The sequence below is a fragment of the Barbus barbus genome (genome assembly GCF_936440315.1).
Source record: "Barbus barbus genome assembly, chromosome: 40".
Lineage (NCBI taxonomy): Eukaryota > Metazoa > Chordata > Actinopteri > Cypriniformes > Cyprinidae > Barbus > Barbus barbus.
This window is the reverse complement of record NC_136718.1, coordinates 10,786,627-10,806,555: the sequence shown is the minus strand read 5'-3', so window position 1 is coordinate 10,806,555 and position 19,929 is coordinate 10,786,627. Positions and strand designations below refer to the sequence as shown.

Genomic DNA, 19,929 nt, shown 5'->3' with positions numbered 1-19,929 from the left:
ATACAATATCAAATGTAGATTCTACTGCGTCTAGTATTTCAGCTTCATTCATCGCACCCAAAGAAAAACTGCAGTGCCTTACAACTATAGGACATGAAGAGCTAAATAAACTTATTAGTGCATCTAAACCAACAACGTGTTTATTAGATCCTGTACCCACTAAACTACTGAAAGAGTTGTTACCTGTAGCAGAAGAATCGCTTCTCAATATTATTAACTCATCGTTATCTTTAGGTCACGTCCCAAAACCATTCAAGCTGGCGGTTATTAAGCCTCTTATTAAGAAATCACAACTAGATTCTAATGAAGTGGCAAATTACAGACCCATTTCAAATCTTCCGTTTATATCTAAAATTTTAGAAAAAGTTGTGTCTACTCAATTGTGCTCCTTCTTGCAAAAATATGATCTCTATGAAGAATTTCAGTCAGATTTCAGGCCTCACCATAGCACAGAAACTGCACTTGTTAAAATTATAAATGACTTGCTTCAGACCAAGGCTGCATCTCATTGCTAATATTACTTGATCTTAGTGCAGCGTTCGACACTATAGACCATGACACACTCATATATCGATTACAAAACCATACTGGTATTTAGGGTTGTAACGGTATGAGATTTTCACAGTATGATAATCGTCTCAGAAAATATCACGGTTTCACGGTATATATTAAACAATAATTCTTATCAGTAACAATGACTCTTAAAAGAATAAGAACAAGTTATTTGAGTGAACAAATTGTAACAAACTTGAAATCATTTTAATGAAAGTAAGCCTCCCTTCTGAGGAATAAAAAATTACAAAATAAAGCCATAAGCCTTATGTATATCTATATCACACTTTAACATTTTAATTAATGTTTTAAAATGTTATCAAATGAAAATTTAACAACTTTTATTTTTGGCAAAGTGCTGCACAACAGAGGTATTCTAAGTTAAAACATGGACAAACATGATATTCCTTAAAAATAATGTTTAAATAAATGAATTATTATAAAAAATATTATTATTGTTGTCATAACTTTTAAGTACATTGTACAATGCTAATTTATTTCTGTCAGGACTTCAAGTTAAATTGAACTTTTATTTTGACGGGTTGTAGCAGACCTTTGAGTTATTTGACAGTGGTTTTTCTCAAATAAAACTTGTTTTCTCTCAGAGCAGCTCTGCTGATGTTCATGTTTATGTAGACGCTGAAAACACCATTAGTGTCATGCATGCATACTTCAGTAGATAAAACGGTGCCACTCATATCTACTGATTTATCCATCCATCAGATTGCGCGTTTTAAATGACAACCTCGTTAACGTTATACTGTAAATCCCATGTTCACGACTGCACCGGGATTCCCTCTGCATCACGGAAATGATACAGCCTTATAACTTGTTATAAATGCGACATACCTTTATCTGCACAGAGGGATGGTGTCCGTGAATATGAGCGAACATGTTGGATGTATTGCCTGCTTTTGCAGCCACTTTGCGTCCACATTTTTTGCAAATTAGATTCGTCCTCAAGGACAACCCCACGCTCGTGTTTTTTTTTTTTTAAATATCCAAAGTATTCCCTTACTGCAATTTTTAACTTTTTTTCACGGGGGATGGAGATTAGATACAGTCTCTGTCATTTCAGCAGAGTGAAGCAGCCGAAATAAATTGCATATGCGCGGGTGAGATATATATATATATATATATATATATATATATATATATATATATATATATATAATTTTTTTTTTAAACCATAGATATGCAAATGTTTACGGTATGCTAACCGTGTACGTTCAAACCGCGATAGACGGTCATACCGGTATATCGTTACAACCCTACTGGTATTCAAGGGCAGGCTTTAAGATGGTTTAGATCCTACCTGTCCGATCGCTATCACTTTGTTCATTTAAATGGAGAGTCATCTCAGTTATCACCAGTAAAGTATGGAGTACCACAAGGATCTGTCCTAGGTCCTCTGCTATTTTCAATAAACAAGCAATAAACAAGCTACAGAAATGCAAAATGCAGCGGCTAGAGTTCTTACCAGGTCAAGAAAATATGATCATATTACCCCAATTTTACAGTCTCTGCACTGGCTACCTATTAAGTTCCGTATCATTTACAAAATATTATTACTTGCCTATAAGGCCCTAAATGGTTTAGCTCCTGCGTACCTAACTCGTCTTCTACCACGCTATAATCCAACCCGCTCCCTAAGGTCGCAAAACTCTGGAGTTTTGGTAGTACCTAGGATAGCAAAGTCCACTAAAGGAGGTAGAGCTTTTTCACATTTGGCTCCCAAACTCTGGAATAGCCTTCCTGATAACGTTTGGGGTTCAGACACACTCTATCTATTTAAATCTAGATTAAAGACACATCTCTTTAGCCAAGCATTCACATAAGGCATTTTATAATATTGTACTGCAGTTATATCTGATCAAATGTACATTATTATTATTCTTTAGCTTGGGTTGAACAAATCATTTTTGCTTAGATGGAACAGCAGCTACGCTAATTATGTCTCTATTTGTTTCTCTGTTTCTGTCACGGCATTAACATCCTGTGGTAACTAGGAATGACAGAAGCTTCAGTCTGGATCCAACCCTTAAATGATCTGAGATGACCGAACACCTGAGAAAAGATAATGCTAACCCCTCAGAGGACCTCAGAGGATGCCAATGCTTAGACAACATAAAGAATTACCAAATTTTGCTATAAGTTAAAAATATTAAGGTTCTGCAATATATAAATATATTGTGGAAACTTAATTTCCTGTAGAGCTGCTTTGCAACGATTTGTATCGTAAAAAAGCGCTATACAAATAAACTTGAACTTGTAAAAAAATAAAAAATAAATTGAGCCAAATTGAAAGTTTAAGGCAACCAGCTTCGGCAGATTTTTGAGTTTTCTCAACTTAATTTTTAGGAAATTGCTCAACTTTGTGTTGAATAAACTTAAAACAAGAAGTTGAGAAAACTCAAAAATCTGCTGAAGCTGGTTGCCTTAAACTTTTAAGTTTGCCCAACTTTTTTTTTTTTTTACAGTGTGTTTAAGTTTTGGTAACACTTTAGTATAGGGGCCAATTCTTACTATTAACTAGCTGCTTATTAGCATGCCTATTATTAATAACATATTGACTGTTTATTAGTATTTATAAAGCACATATTCTGCATGACCATATTCTACATCCCTAATCCTAAAAAGCAGCAAATTAGGAGTTTCTTAAGGCAAAGGTTATACCTAATGGTTTGTTAATAGTGAGATTTGGACCTTAAAATAAAGTGTGACCAAAGTTTTTATTGTTTTGGCACCATAAACTAAATATTAGGGATAAATTCAGTATGATTAAAATTAGCGAGTTAGGTAACACTTTACAATAAGGTTCCATTTATTAACATTAGTTAACAACATTAGTAAACATGAACTAAGAATGAACAATACTTCTACAGCATTTATTAATCTTAGTTAATGTTAATTTCAGCATTTACTGATGCATTATTAAATTCACAAGTTGTGTTTGTTAACATTAATGTAATGTGAACTAACATGAGTAAACAATGAACAACTGTATTTTCATTAACTAACATTAGCAAAGTTTAATAGTGTAATAAATGCATTGTTTGTTCATGTTAGTTAATACATTAACTAATGTTAATAAATGGAACCTTATTCTAAAGTGTTACCGCGAATTATATTACAAAGTCTTGGAAAATTATTTTATATTATTTAATGAAATTAATAAATAATTATTTAAAAAACAGTTTCAGTTTTCGGGCCAGAATTTTAATTTCAGTGCATCTCTAATAAATATGGCAAAAATAACATTTTAATAGACTATATCTACAGTAAAATGCGAAGCAGGGATTTTTTTGAGGGACAAACAAATCTTTGATTCATAGAAAAGGACACTGTGCAAGCGTGGGTCTTTGATCGGCGAACAATATCCAGAGGGCTTGACAAGAGGGGTAATCCGAGTACACAAGCAATAGTCCAAACAGGGGCAAACAGAGTCCAAACGGAAAGACGAAGGGTGAATCCAAGAAACACAGGCAGGAATCAGAAAACAGGAAACAAGGCAACACGGAATGACAAGACTAGAACTGAACACTAGACTCAGTAAAGCAGCTATCACTAGGTGAGTGATAAACGCAGAACATTACATGAGACTAAACAGAAACACAGAATGGCTCGGTAAGGCAGCTAACACTAGGGGAGTGCTATACGCAGAACAATACACAGCGATCTGTGAAAAGAAGTCCATGGTTTATAAAGGGTGTGTGATTGTGAGATGGTTCTCAGGTGTGAGCGTGTGATGGAGACAGCTGTGTGTACTTGATGGGAAATGCAGTCCAGGGTAACATGTAACAGTCTGTGTGGTGTGAAGGTCAATGTGTTGGAGGAGTGACCTCTGGTGGTGAGTAAACGGAAGTTCATAGACCAGATTCGTGACACCTGATGAGAAATTAAATAGAAAGAATGAAATGTACAGCAGCCAAGACCGGCAGGGTTTTTGTATTCTGTACATCATCAAAGCAAATCAGAGAAAGGAACATTCTGTTATTTTATTATGTTGTATACATAATAGATTTATAGGACAGGGGATACATTTGATGTCTAGTAGTCCAGGGGTTTTCAACCTTGTGCCCCCCAAGTTTAATTTCACTGGTTTAACAGGTTTACCAAATTTGATTTAATCAATGTAAATCATGAGATTATATACATATGTATGCACATATGTTAATTTTTCTCTTTGAGGGATTTCAAGAAAAGAAGTGAGATATGAAGTTTTTCCTTGCTATTGTGAAATTGATCTTGGTCACTAGGTGTTTTAAGACTGTACTTGATAGAATTAAAGGTGTTTCTTTTCAGATGTGTACATCTAGTTTTCTTCTAATAGGTAAAAATATTTTCTGTCAACACAGTGCAAAAGAAAGGGTCAAGGGATCGAGGTTTGGCTGGTTAGCATGTCCCAAACTCTGGTGCTAAATGTAACCATTCATTGATAACCATAATGGGCGCTGTGTTAGAGTGACAGTGATGTTGTAGAGATGTTTGGGCCTGCCCACCATTAGTATCAGCGAACACCTGTACCGCCACAAACCCAAACTTCTGTTGTTGTTTTGCTTGTCTGATATTGAAGATTGTGAGTTGTCCAAATGTTCTAAACAAAATGTCTCTTTTTTTTCAGGCTGTTGTGAATGGTGACATGTCAGTAGGAGAGGGATTGTCAGAAAACGACAGTGGTCTGGAGATGACCAATGAGAACAGCCCGCTGACTGCGGCAGAGCCACCTTCACCTTTCTGCCCCAAACAGAATGGAGGCGCAGCCTCACCCGCAGGTACACAGACCCGATTTAATATACATTTTCATTTTATCACTAGTACTAGATGTAATTCCTGTAAAACCTGTTTTTACATGTGAATGCTAGGAATGTTTTATGACAGGAATTAAAAAATTTAATATAACTTTAGCAATTCTGTCACACTAGTCTTATTTTCACACAAATGTGGCCATACTTTGGAGAAGGGATGCACCGATCCGATACTCCGTATTGGTATTGGTACCGGATAATGATATTTTCTGTCGGATCGGGTATCGGTCAGATGAGACCGATCCAAATCCGATATTCTGCGTATACTATTCTGTGTTATCATTAAGCCCCACGAAAGGCAAAAAAAATATTATAAAGCAATGTGAGGTACAGATGAATATTTAAGTCCTTAAATTCAAGTTGAGATAAACTCTTCTCTCCGCTGCGGCTGTCTGTCATCCTCCATTTAGTATTCAAACTGCGTGTCGTGTTGGAATAGACAGTTAAAAATGATAAAACTCTCTAAGAGCACACAGTAACTGAAATTTAAAACTGTAGTAAACTATCGCACAGATATAATAAATTATGCATCAATATCTCTTCACCGTGTGCTTTGAACATTTCTGTTCAAAGCTGCTTCAAGTGCATCATTCTGCGCACAGGATGCGCATAAGCACTTTGTGGCACTCTGCATTGAGCATTCTTTTGAACAATGAAAGATTATTAATAGCCTTTCTTGTTCTGTCCTATCTACCATATGTGTAGGGCTGGTCCGAATACCTTTTTTTGATTTTCGAAACTTCGGTAGTAAACAACACCGAATATGCGAAGCTTCGGAGGGAGGGGCTGAACATATTCTTCTCTCTAATAAAGGCAGGAATCTCTGTGTGTCTGTTTGCATTTTTATTATGTCGAGAACCGTTCATCCAATCGACTTCACGCGTGGCAGATGTGTTGCTGCGGACCCAAGGGAGCTCAGTGTTGCATTTTGGTGCAATATGGACACACGACATGTTCAGAATTAATAAACTACAGAACAGCACGAGCCGGAAGAGACACTAGCTGCGTTTACATGGACCCTATAATCCGATCGTAATAGGACTAGAAGCACAATAGGAATAAAACAGTCACATGTAAACACGTCAATCGGATTGAATTGGCCAGATCTGATTAAAATTTTGATCGGATTGTAAGGGGTGGTTTATTCCTTTTGTAATCCGGACGAGAGGACATGTAAACACTTGATCGGATTGAAAACTGAAACTGGAAAGTACTGCGCATGTGCAGTGATGTAAAAATAGCATAATGACATATGACGCGTGGAACGAGCTGTTCTTCCCGGTGAATAAAAGTGTCATAAATGAGTGTCCAGTCATTCTAAAATTCTGCTTTCACTCAGTGAATGTGAAGTGGAGCAGGACAACGTCCCACCAGTCCTTGTTTAAGACTCTCATCCACAGACGACTGGTTTTGGACACGGGAAGGGGCACTTTTACTGCTTTCTAAAGTAAGCAGCACTGCACAATAGTTAATGTGCTGGTCATCGACAAATTAGGAGCCGAAGTAAATAAATATCAAATATGCTTTTTAAAACAGTATGCTCTGACAGCGGGAAACTCTGAATATTCATGCAGTGTGCGCATGTCAAAAGATTAAATCCGATCAGAAGCTTGTGACATATAAACGCTCTCATCAACCCGATCACTTTATTTAGCGTACATGTAAACACTACGTTCAGATTTGACAATCAGAATGAATTCATTCCGATGGAAGCAAAAAGTGTCCATGTAAACGTTTCTCAAGCTACTGTTTCTCAAGTGCCTTCCGCGAGCGCGATTCGAGACGGAGCGAACACGGACAAATGCGTTTCATTCAATCGTTCATAACCACTCGTAACCGTGCTCCCACACAGCTGAGGTCTTTGGCATTTTTGTCTTCTCTTCCAGAGGAACTGAAACATGACGTTCATGATGTTCACTCATGGGTGATGAGTGTCCCATACATTCCCAAAGTGCGAATGAGAACCGTTCTTTTGGTTCTTTTGAACCGTGGGTGCCTTGCTCAAGGGTCTCACCTCAGTTGGTATTGAAGGTGGAGAGAATGTTGGTTATTCACTCCCCCACCTACAATTCCTGCCGGACCTGAGACTCGAACCCACGACCTTCGGGTTACAAGTCCAATTCTCTATCCATTAGGCCACAACTGCTCTAAGAGAAGACGCTTCTCTTAATTATTCACAGCAGCATGTGTTGATTTGCTATGACAGACGCCTCAGACTCTGAGATCACGTACATTAACTGAGAGAAACGTTCATGGATCGAAGGAGAGTGTTTGTTTTTGCTTTGTTATAAGAGTTCAGCACAAAAGCGATTCAGTGAGTGTAACAGCTCCTTGACACAACCCATCTGCAATCACCGCAGAATAAGCCTTAAAAGTTATTTTAAGGCATTTGCACTCTGCATGTTTTCGATGCAGAGTGCAAATGGCTGTTCATTTGTGTTAACTCAATGGGAGTGAAATGAAACTGTCTAAAACCAAAGTTGTCTGTGTTGTCTGTCTCCCCTCTTACCCCTCCACTCACAGCGCACCACGACCACTAAATAAAGTTATTTCACTAAATGTTTAGATTTGAAAAATTATTGTGCACTCATGATTTTTCTAGAATAAATTTTGCTGCTGAATTATCCACTAACCTAGTTTATAATAGATATGTCATAGATTATGATTAGATATTTTTAATTTGTTATTTTTCTTTAAAGTTGTCTATATTTAGTAGATTGTGTTTAATGCGCAAAACAGTGATGATCAGGTCAACACACAGAAGTATATAAATTCTACATTGATTTAAAAAAAACAAAAACGCTGTTATCAGATCGGATCTGTGTCGGCCGATAATCCGAATTTTCAGTATTGGATCGGTTCTGAAAAAATGATATCGGTGCATCCCAACTTTGGAGCAATATGTTATGATGTTTATCCTGGTGCACGACCTTAGCTTTTTTGCTTGTACTTTCAATGGAAATCAACAGTGTTACAGACAGTGTCAAAAATTTGCTTTATTATTAAGGAGCAATATTTGTCTTTAATATGTTTTCAGTTTTTTTTATTGTACACGGTTTCATTCATTTATGTCACATATTATATTACTACTACAAATACTACCAAATACTACATACTGTTATTCAGTTGAATATATAAAATGAATGATCACTCCGATGTTTAAATTTCATAACCAGGTAGGCTTAGGGTGAAGTATTATGCAGTAAGTGTCTGAAATTTCATATAACCCCTTATTCTTCCAGATGAGAGCGAGAACAGCATCAGAAGAAAGAGATCTCGTAAGCGCTCCGACACAGAGGAAGACAGCTCCTGGGATTCCTCCTACAGTGAGGTGAGAATTTATGTACTTCACATCTGATCTTATCACACCTTGACAGAACGGTTCACATTCCAAAGGTCATTTTGCTGTTGTTTCCAAACGCATGGCTAAAACAGGTCAAAACACAATTGTTTTACTACAGGAAATATCATTTTTTTAAACCAATGGCAGTATTGTTAAATAAGTGAGGAGAATGCACTACAAAATTAGTGGTGTAATCATATATGCATCCATTCATTCACCACAATTCACGTTTATAAACAAACATCATGAAGCCTGCAGGAAAACACATAGAAACCTGAATTTGATATCACTTTTGAGGCCCTCTGTGCATTATCAGCATAATGAAATAAGACATGCAGAACATTGTGTGGCATTCCTGCCCCCCTTTAAATAAACACTCTGCCATACACATGCGTGCTAACTGCAAACTAAGTGCATGTGTATGCATGTCTATGTGTGTGTTGTTGTGATACATATCTGTACGATTAACACATTTCACTCTTCAAGGTGATAAGGGCTATTCATTCTCTACTGTAAAGACTCCTTACAATCAGATAAATCATGATAAGCAGAATTTACTATTTTATGTCTGTTCTGTAGTGTTTATGCTTGACTACGGTTTTACTCTGTATTGATAAAACTTGTGCATCCAGTGCAAAGCGAAAAAAGCAAAACAAGTCAGATTATGGGCAGTTTACAGACTGAACAGATATGGGTCAGATTTATACAGACTGAACAGGTGCTGTAATGTGCATAACAGGTTGCCATTAACCTTTGAGGTTATGGAATTTAATTTCAATAAGGAAATATTGAGAAAGTTGAGTTGAGCTCATTACTTGACAATTCCTCTCGATAAAAGTGTAAATATGCTGCAAACAACATGTAAATTTAGAAAGTAATAAATCATAATAAATAACCATTTTCAATTAATTTCAGCTATAATATAATATAATATATAAACCTATGTAACACTTTACAGTAAGTTTTCAGTTGTTAACATTAGTTAACATGAACTAATGAACGAAACTTCTACTGCATTTATTAATGTTAGCTAATGTTAACATTAATTTTCCTAAGATGGCGGCGCGCGCAGTCGCAGCAGCTTCTCTCTCTCCCGACAAATCGGTGTTTTCGTGTTTTTTGTCTTGTAAGTCGCAATGTTTTTACACATCTTCGTCTCGTCTACCTGTCTTTAAGCGCGCATACAGTCGTGAGTTTCTGCTCAATGTCGACAGAACCACATTTTTAGAGTTAAACTCCGCGCACGCTGAAGAGCTGCGGGACCTCGGTCTGCTCCGAATGCCTTCTCCATCACCGACCCCCACTACTGCATCTCGCCCTCAGCGGAGGCGCTACAAGCGGCGTGAGAGGAAGCAGAAGAGGGGTAAGCGCGGAGGTATCCGAGTTAGGCTAACGGCCAACCCACACAAGCCAGCTATCCCCACCATCGTACTGGCGAACGTACGCTCTACATCCGACTACTCCACTCTACTCAGAGGACTGTAAGAGACTGTTGTGTTTTTGTGCTTACGGAAACATGGCTTAACAACAGCGTACCGGACTGTGCCATACAGCTCAACCAGCTAACATGCTATCGAGCTGACAGAGCTCTCGTCGAGGGAGGTAAGATCCGCGGCGGTGGTCTCTGTGTTTACATCAATGATGCATGGTGTCGCGACGCTGTTGTGGTCTGCAAACACTGCTCACCCCTGGTGGAGTTTATGATTATTTAGTGCCGCCCGTTCTATCTACCAAGGGACTATACAGCCATACTGCTCGTTGCTGTATACATCCCTCCCAGCTCCAACAACAACAACAGGAGTGAGGCACTAAATGATCTGTACCAGCACACCAGTGAGCAGCAGACAGCCCACCCAGATGCTTTTCTTATCTTGGCTGGGGATTTCAATCACGCAGACTTAAAGAGTGTGCTCCCAAAAATTCACCAACACATAGACTTTCCAACAAGGGGAAAAAACACTCTGGACTTTGTTTACACCACCCAGAGAGGAGCTTACAAGGCCCTCCCCCTCCCCCACCTTGGAGCCTCAGACCACATCACTGTCATGCTAATGCCTGCATACAGACCGCTCGTTAAAGTCACCAAACCAGTTCACAAACAGATTCAAGTGTGGCCGGAAGGGTCGTCAGAGGCACTTCAAGACTGCTTTGACACCACTGACTGGAATATGTTTAAACAGGCTGCCACATACAACAATACTACAGACCTCCAAGAGTACTCAGAGACTGTTACTGCCTACATCTCCAAGTGCATTGATGATGTAACAGTCACAAAGTCCATCACTGTCCGGGCCAACCAGAAGCCGTGGATGACAGGGGAGGTCTACAGACTTCTGAAGGCTCAGAACGCTGCCTTTAGAGCTGGAGATGAGGAGGGCCTGAAGACAGCTAGGGCCAACCTATCCCGCGGCATCAAAGAGGCCAAGAGACAGTACTCCAGGAGGATAGCCCATCGTTTCAGCGACAGCAGAGACACCCGGAGCCTGTGGCAGGGGATACAGACCATTACGGATTACAAGCCCCCACCACAGACCTGTGACAACACCATCCCCCTGCTGAACGAGCTGAATGTCTTCTTTGCTCGCTTTGAGGCACAAAACAGCACCACTGCACAGAAGACTCCACCTCCTCCCGGTAACCAGGTGATGACGCTGTCCCCGGACAGTGTGAGGAGATCCCTCAGCAGGATCAATGCACGCAAAGCTCCGGGTCCTGACAACATTCCTGGGCGTGTACTGAGAGACTGTGCAGTGGAACTCACTGATGTCTTCACAGACATTTTCAACATCTCGTTAAATCAGGCTGTTGTCCCCACATGCTTCAAAGCTACCACCATCATTCCAGTCCCTAAGAAGTCATCTCCATCCTGCTTCAATGACTACCGTCCAATAGCACTCACTCCCATCCTCATGAAGTGCTTTGAACGGCTAGTCTTGCACCACATCAAGTCTGTCCCCCCCCCCCCCTCCCTGGACCCCTTCCAGTTTGCATATAGGTCCAACCGCTCGACCGATGATGCCATCACCACTGCCCTCCACCCAGCCCTCACACATCTGGAGAAAAAAGACTCATATGTCAGGATGCTGTTCATAGACTTCAGTTCAGCATTCAACACAATCATCCCTCAACAGCTCACTCACAAACTGGCCCAGCTGGGGCTCAATACCTCTCTGTGCAACTGGCTGTTGGACTTCCTGACCGGGAGACCTCAAGCAGTACGGGTCGGCAGTAACACATCCAGCACCATCACACTGAACACTGGGGCCCCCCAAGGATGTGTGCTGAGCCCCCTCCTCTTCACTCTGCTGACCCACGACTGCACACCATCACACAACTCCAACATTTTCATTAAGTTTGCGGATGACACGACTGTGGTGGGTCTCATCAGCAACAGAGATGAGACAAACTACAGGAGCGAGGTGAGCCGCCTGGCCGGGTGGTGCAGTGACAACAATCTCTCTCTGAATGTGAAGAAGACGAAGGAGATTGTTGTTGACTTCAGGAGAGTACACACTCAGCATGCCCCTCTGACCATCAACGGTGCGACTGTGGAGAGAGTGAGCAGCACCAAGTTCCTGGGTGTGCACATCACTGAGGACCTCTCCTGGACTAACAACACTGTAGCACTGGCCAAGAAAGCACAGCAGCGTCTCTACTTCCTCCGCAAACTCAGAAGAGCCAGAGCCCGAGCCCCCATCATGTGCACCTTCTACAGAGGCACCATCGAGAGCATCCTAACCAGCTGCATCACTGTGTGGTATGGTGCTTGCAACGCATCCTGCCGCAAGTCACTTCAACGCATAGTGAGAGCAGCTGAGAAGATCGTTGGTGTCTCTCTCCCCTCCCTCCAGGACATCTACAGCACCCGTCTCACCCGCAGAGCCCTCCGCATTGCAGGTGATCCCACCCACCCAACACACAGCTTCTTCAGTCTGCTGCCATCAGGGAGGAGACTGCGGAGTCTCCAGGCGAGGACCAGCAGACTGAAGGACAGCTTCATACATCAGGCTGTCAGGAAGCTGAACTCCCTCCCGTCCTTGCCCCCCCTCCCCTCTTTCACCCCCATTTAACACAGCAACACACTAGGAACGCACTGGCTGATCACTACCCATCCAACATTGACTGCAAATTACCTCTTCGGATAGTCTGACAAAAATCTATCCGAACAGTCACTTCGACTTGTCACTTCAACAGACTGATAAGCTCTTCTTGCACTACACTCATAACAAAACAAAACAAAACAAATCTGCACAGTTTTGTTTTTGTACATTCAACTGGTTTGCACTCCATCTATTCTGCCATGTGCCTTATGCACTTTATCTATCTCTCTTTTTTTTATTTTCTACAATGTCCTCAGACTGATAAGCTCTTTTGCACTACAAATATATCTACACAGTGTTGTTTTTATTTAACTGGTTTTGCACTCTATCTGCCATGCGCCTTATGCCACTTTATCGATCTAATTCTTATTTTTTTCTACAATATCCTCATTTGTATATTTGTATAGTTGTATGTACATATGTTTAAACTGTATTTATCTGTATCTGAACGTGTTTAATGTTAACTGTATGCACCAAGGGTCTGAGAGTAATGCAATTTCAATTCTCTGTATGTATGTGCTGTACATGTGGAAGAATTGACAATAAAGCTGACTTGACTTGACTTAATACATTTTTAAGATCAAAAGTTGTATCTTTTCATATTAATGCTGTATGAACTAACATGAATATGAACATTTATTCAGTAACAATAACAAGGTAACACCATGTAGTTCATGTTAGTTAATGCATTAGCTAATGTTAACAAATGAGACCTTGTTGTGAAGAGTTATAAATATGTGTGTGTGTGTAATAAAATATATTATTTGACATCAATTATCAGTTATTAAAAAAATAAGCCACCCCACACTGTAGTGATGATGGCCATTGAAAAACCCATAAACGTCAAAACACTAATTATTTACTCTACACATGCATCAGCTAACTGTCACAGCATTATGGTTTTAGGAAAAGGCTGACGTTGGGTCCGGTTGTGAGACGGGTCTGCGGCAAAGGCCTCGTCCAAGGACTATTTTTCAGGCAGGACTGACAGCTCACAGTAAACCCCGCAACAGAGAGAGGGGACATATCAGACAGGATCACAACAACCTGGTAATGCTCACATTCACACACAAAAAGCTTCTTTATTCTGTGAATGTCTGTCCTTCAGACACACTGAAATCAATGCAGATGTGCAGAGATCACCCTCGCGGCAGATTAAAGCTGTCATGCCTCTGTCAGCACCTCACACTTAACTCAACACTTTTAAGTCGAGTCTTTATGTTGTCAGACATCTGAAGTTGCCTGTACCTCACCCAATCAAAACAGTCAACAACAGTTTTTTGTAATGCTTTATTTTGTGTTTTGTCTTTTGTTTTGGGGTTGAGTTTGTTTTGTTTATTTTTTTATTTATGCATTTATTATGTTTTTATTAATTTCTATTTATTATATTTTTGTTTTGTTTATGTTTGGAGGGGGGGGGGGGGGGGGTTATTTTTTGTGTTTTGGGGTTTTGTTTACGTTTGCCCCATAGATTTTCAATGTAACTATCATTGTAACTATTTAGATTTTTTTTGTGTGATATTTTTTTTGTGTTTTTTGTTTTGTGTTTATTTTGCTTAGCTTTACTTAGACATGTAATTGTGTGTGTTTGTAGGATACTAGTGTCCCTGAGGGTCCCACACTAGAACTCATGGAACAGGACTCTAAAGACTCTGCACAGAGCAGCACCACATCCATCTCGACAACTGACACAGTCAGCCAACCTGAGTACAAGGTACCAGGACATCTCTCTCTCTCACACACACACGTATCCACCTATCCTGTCATGTCCCGTTCCTTTTTATGTTCATGCACAAACAACACATGAGTATCTATATTTGTCCACCTGCCTTTGACATGTAACAGTAGCCTCACAGAACTACTCTGTTTGAATGTAAAGATAACAGCCTTTGTTCTCACGGTGTATCCTCTCCTTTGCATGTCACTAAGCCAGGCAGCTGCACGTTTAGAGAGCATTTATGACCAAGACAATGAGACCGTGAAGGTCTTGAATGGGGGTTTTGTGGGTAGTAACGTCTGGGTAAATCACTGTTGACCACAGACTCATAAATACTCACAGACACTTGCACAGGTGAGGAAACAACAGGGCTGTTGAAATGGTCCTGATTGATTGAGAGTCATGCTCAGACAAGCTCAGTGTCAGAGGTTTCACTTGTGTCTCAGTCCAGCTCTCTGAGTGCCATAGAGCATGTGATTGTCATTTTTTATGTAACTGGATCAAAGAAATCTGTGCAGTGATAATGTTAATTGTCTGTCTTATTTAAATGGATAGATCACTCATAAATTAAAATCTACAAGTTGAAACCTGTATGATTTTTCTTTCTCTGTGGAACACAAAATAAATTATTTAGCAGAATGTTCAAGCTGAAAAGGAAACAAAAAGGACCGAAAAACACAATCAAACTAGTAACGAAGAAGCCATATTATCAGATAGCTATGTCTAGGGAACAGAAATCTCATATGCCATTGTTAACTGAAATTTGTGACTCCTTCCTGTTCAAATCTGATACAGGTTTCAGTGAACAGAAAGTATGAAATCATGGTGAACTGTGTCTCATTTACATTTCTGCTCCTCAGGATAATAAAGGCTTTGGTATTGGAGAGTTAGTCTGGGGCAAGATAAAGGGCTTTTCTTGGTGGCCAGGGATGGTGGTGACCTGGAGAGCAACAGGGAAGAGGCAGGCTTCCCACGGCATGCGCTGGCTACAGTGGTTTGGCGATGGGAAATTCTCAGAGGTAACAAACAAAACGAAGGGTTGTCATTATACCCGAATACCACAGTACCTGATACTAATAGCAATACAATTTCAGGATCAATTTCAGCAGCAAAGTATAAGCCAAAATGCCATACTTCTTTTTTAATGTTAAAGGGATAGTTCACCCCAAAATGACAATTCTATCATTAATTACTCACCCTCATGTCGTTCCAAACCCCGTAAGACCTTTGTTCATCTTTGGAACACAAATTAAGATATTTTGATAAAATCTGAGAGCTTTCTAACCTTCCCATAGACAGCAACGGAACTGACATGTTCAAGGCCCAGAAAGGTAGTAAGGACATCATTAAAAGTCCACGTGACATCAGTGATTCAACCTTAATTTTACAAAGCTACGAGAATACTTTTTTTGCACAATGAAAACAAAAACAATGACTTTATTCAACAATTTTTCTCCAAGTGACCATCTTCCGCCATTATGGAGACCATGACTCTATGTCAGCAGAAGCCCAAACATGCAGCATGGTACTCTCCAGCACATATTAACAACATGCTATATGTTAAGCATGTTAGCAATGTTATAGCGACTTGGTAGCAACATGTTAACAACACGCTAATCATACTAAAACACACACTAGAGCATGCTAATCTTGGTAGCAGCATGGTAGCAACATGCTAAAAGCATGTTAATCATGTTAGAAACATGACTAGCAACATGCAAATCATGCTAAAACATGTTAACAACATGTTAATCATGCTAGCAACATGCTAATCAAGTTAACAACATGCTAGAAATATGTTAATCATGTTAGCAACGTGATAACGACATGTAGCAACATGTTGACAACGCGTTAATCATCCTAACAAAGTGCTAAAACATGATTCTAACATGATTAGCATGATATTAGCATGTTGTTAGCTTGATTAGCATGTTGCTAGCATGTAGCCAGAATGGTTCTAACATGATTATCATAATGTTAGCATGCTGCTATCATGACTAACATGTTAGAAACATGTTAAAAACAGGCAAATCATGTTGATTTTAAACTTTACAACTGTTTCAAACTTCAAGCTTTTATAACTACTTCAAATGTTCAGGCTACGCTTTCTCAAGCCAACCTAATATTTGTCTTGACATTTTTTTATCTAGTGGAAGTTATTATTTGATCCTGAGGTACCTCTGACATCACTAGTTTGAACCATAGCCCTGGTGTTATGTGAAATTGTGAAACAAAAGTGCCTGAAATTTACAGTTTCCCTCTGTAGCGGATTACTTAAATGTAATAAATGTATTAACATAAATTCACTTCAAAATTGCTTATTGTTATTTATAAAATTAAATTAAACATGAAGTCATATTTTCTGTTGTTGTACATTGTGTGTATTGTGTGTATTCTGTGTAAATTGTACATACAGTCAAATCAAAAATTATTCAGACACCAAATATTATTATTATTATTGATTTATTTTTTTTTACTAGTGGGTGCAGGACACTATAGTTAATTTATGTAAGTGAGGATAGCAAAATAAAGTAAACTGTGACATATTATACCCAGAAACATTTTGGACCAAAAATCATTCAGACACTTTGACCTGACCATGTTTTGCTGAAGTGTTTTTTTTTTTTATTGCTAATGCAAACTTTTTACACCACAGACTGAACAAAATTAAGCATTGCTTGGTAATTGGTTGACCTAAATTGGTATTATCTAACTGTGTACTTAAATTTAACAGCTGACATCTATTCAACCTAATTCATTTGTGAGACAGTCTAACAGAAGGATGGCATTATCAAGATGAATTTGTTCTGACACGGTTCTTGTCATATTTTATTACCATAGCGATTAAACTGTGATAATGGGAGAAATATTGAAGGTGTCTGAATAAATTTTGGTTTTACTGTATATACATAAATATATAGAGAGCGTGAGTAAAATCATATATATAATTTTATAACAACATATTAATGACAAGGCCATGTTTTGAATTTCAAGCATTGAAAATTCTTGCTTTGAACCCTGGTTACTTTTTGACCCTGGTGTCATGTGTATCTTGCAGGTGTCTGCTGACAAACTCGACTCCATCACAGCCTTCCCAAAGTTTTTCAACCAGTCATCCTACACCAAGCTGGCCTCCTACCGCAGAGCGATCTTCCAGGCCCTGGAGGTGAGAACAGAGACAGTCTATGTTCATTGTTTTATAACACTTAAAGACAATTGTTGTCTATGGGCAGTTAGACACAACAATGCAGTTTACAACATCTTTAGTACATTTAATAGAGGATAATTATACAAATTTGCACCTGATGTACTGAAAGTCGAGTCAAGTCACCTTTATTTATATATTGCTTTTAACAATACAGATTGTGTCAAAGCACTTAACAGTATCAAATTGGAGGATAGAGTGTCAGTAATGTATAATAATAAGATTAAACATTCAATTTTCAGTTAAAGGCATTTCATTATTGAATTTAGAGATGTCATTGTCTAGCTCAGTTTAGTTTAAATAGTATCTGTGAAATCAAATTGACGATAATCGCTAGAAATTAAGTGTCCCCAACTGAGCCAGCCAGAGGCGACAGCGGCAAGGAACCAAAACTTCCTCTGTGACAGAATGGAGAAAAAAAAACCTTGGGAGAAACCAGGCTCAGTCGGGTGGCCAGTTCTCCTCTGGCCAGGATATTAATTGTTTACTTATTGTTTTAATAAAACATTTTAATTGATTATATTTCTATTTTTATATTGTTGCAATTTCTAACAATAATAGTATTATGTAGTTCAGTATTTTATTATATTTTTTGTTATTTGTTTTATTTTAAGTTTTATTGTATTTTAAGTTGAGGTCTTCACTGGGGATATGTCCCCGGAAAGCTGTGTATGTGTTTTTGTGTGAGATAAACGGGAAACTGGGCAAGCACTCATCTGGAAAGTCTGGAATTCCCCAGAGGTTCCTTAATGATCTCTCTGTGAATCTTACCACTTAACAAAAGCATCCAAGTCCAGACATGCACCAGAACAACAGGACTGGCTGTACTTTACATTCTCTCCCTCTCTATCTCTCTCTCTCACTCTCTCTTTCCCTGTTGTTGTAACCCCCTGCTTCGCAGTGTACACAGCATGATTAATATCTGCAATTTGTCTCCATTTCCACGAAGAGGATAGTCTTACTGAATGTATGTTATTTTAGACACAGTACACGTAGTTGATTTTATTCCACGGAAGGTTTCTGTTTTCTTACACTTACTCTGACATACTGTTCTCCCACTGTCGGTGTGTCCTCAGGTGGCTAGTATACGAGCAGAGAAAACTTTTCCTCAATGTGAGTCAGACAGTCTTGAAGAACAGATAAAGCCCATGCTTGACTGGGCTCATAACGGCTTTCTGCCCAAAGGTCAGGAGGGCCTGAAACCCAGAGAGAACGCAGGTGAGCACATGTTATATGATTCTCTTTTAGAACTCGCTCCCGATCCTTTGTAAAAAAAACTACTTGAGTAAAAAGGTTCAACTTGGGGTCAAATAAAACAGTCTTTATGACAATAGGTGTTTATTGTGAGCACAGTTTAAATGCATGAATATCAGTGCAATTATATATTGCAATATGCAATTATAAATTGCAATGCAGTGCAATTATATGCAGTGCAATATTTTGAATTACAAAATATTGATCGATGTAGAATTTAACTAACTATAGCCATGTATAACATATGCTACAGTTTTGATTCACAAGTAAGGCAATTCTGGCTGATAACAATTTAGTCAATAAATATTTTTGTTATGGCCAATAACGCCTCAGGTTACGTATGTAACCCTGGTTCCTCGAAGGAACGAGACGCTGCGTCCGGACGGTTTAGGGAATGTCTCCAGCGTGAGCGGCTCTGAATATCGTGTGTAATCAGTCCAAATGATGGGCGAGACGTCACGGGTGGGGTGACGTAATGACCAGCTGGTATAAAAGCACGTGCAATGCAGCTGGCATCAGCTTCAAGGAATGAAGCAAAACGCTGGCAGGGATGCAGGAGGTGTGGCACCGAGATGCAGTGTCTCGTTCCTTCGAGGAACCAGGGTTACATACGTAACCTGAGGCGTTCCTCTTCAGGAACTCGAGCTGCGTCCGGTAAGATGCTTTGGGGAACGAGATGCCAACGCTACCAGACTGCCAAGTCCCTGCCCTGTGTGTATTCCTCAGGAGCATGACGACGGCGAGAGAACGGAAGAGCCTGGAGTGGCCTGCATATCGAGGCCATAAAACCTGACGAAGGTCAGGGGCGTGGACCAACCCGCAGCGTTGCAGATGTCCTGTATTGGGACACCTGCGAGAAAAGCCTTGGAGGCCGCCACACTCCGAGTTGAATGAGCTCTGACTCCCATCGGCGAGGGGAGCTGAGAGGACTCAAAAGAAATGTTAATGGC

The 19,929-nt window shown here is 39.5% G+C and overlaps 1 protein-coding gene across 1 annotated transcript in view; it reads left to right on the top strand.

The window, feature by feature from the left end:
* Positions 1-19,929, top strand: part of LOC306859925 (DNA (cytosine-5)-methyltransferase 3B-like) — a 56,504-nt gene that overhangs the window by 14,385 nt on the left and 22,190 nt on the right. The window contains exons 3-9 of the mRNA XM_079401340.1: positions 5,177-5,327; positions 8,603-8,691; positions 13,710-13,853; positions 14,398-14,517; positions 15,381-15,539; positions 17,579-17,686; positions 18,802-18,943. Of these exons, the coding sequence (XP_079257466.1) occupies positions 5,177-5,327; positions 8,603-8,691; positions 13,710-13,853; positions 14,398-14,517; positions 15,381-15,539; positions 17,579-17,686; positions 18,802-18,943 (913 nt within the window). The remainder of the gene's footprint in view (positions 1-5,176; positions 5,328-8,602; positions 8,692-13,709; positions 13,854-14,397; positions 14,518-15,380; positions 15,540-17,578; positions 17,687-18,801; positions 18,944-19,929) is intronic.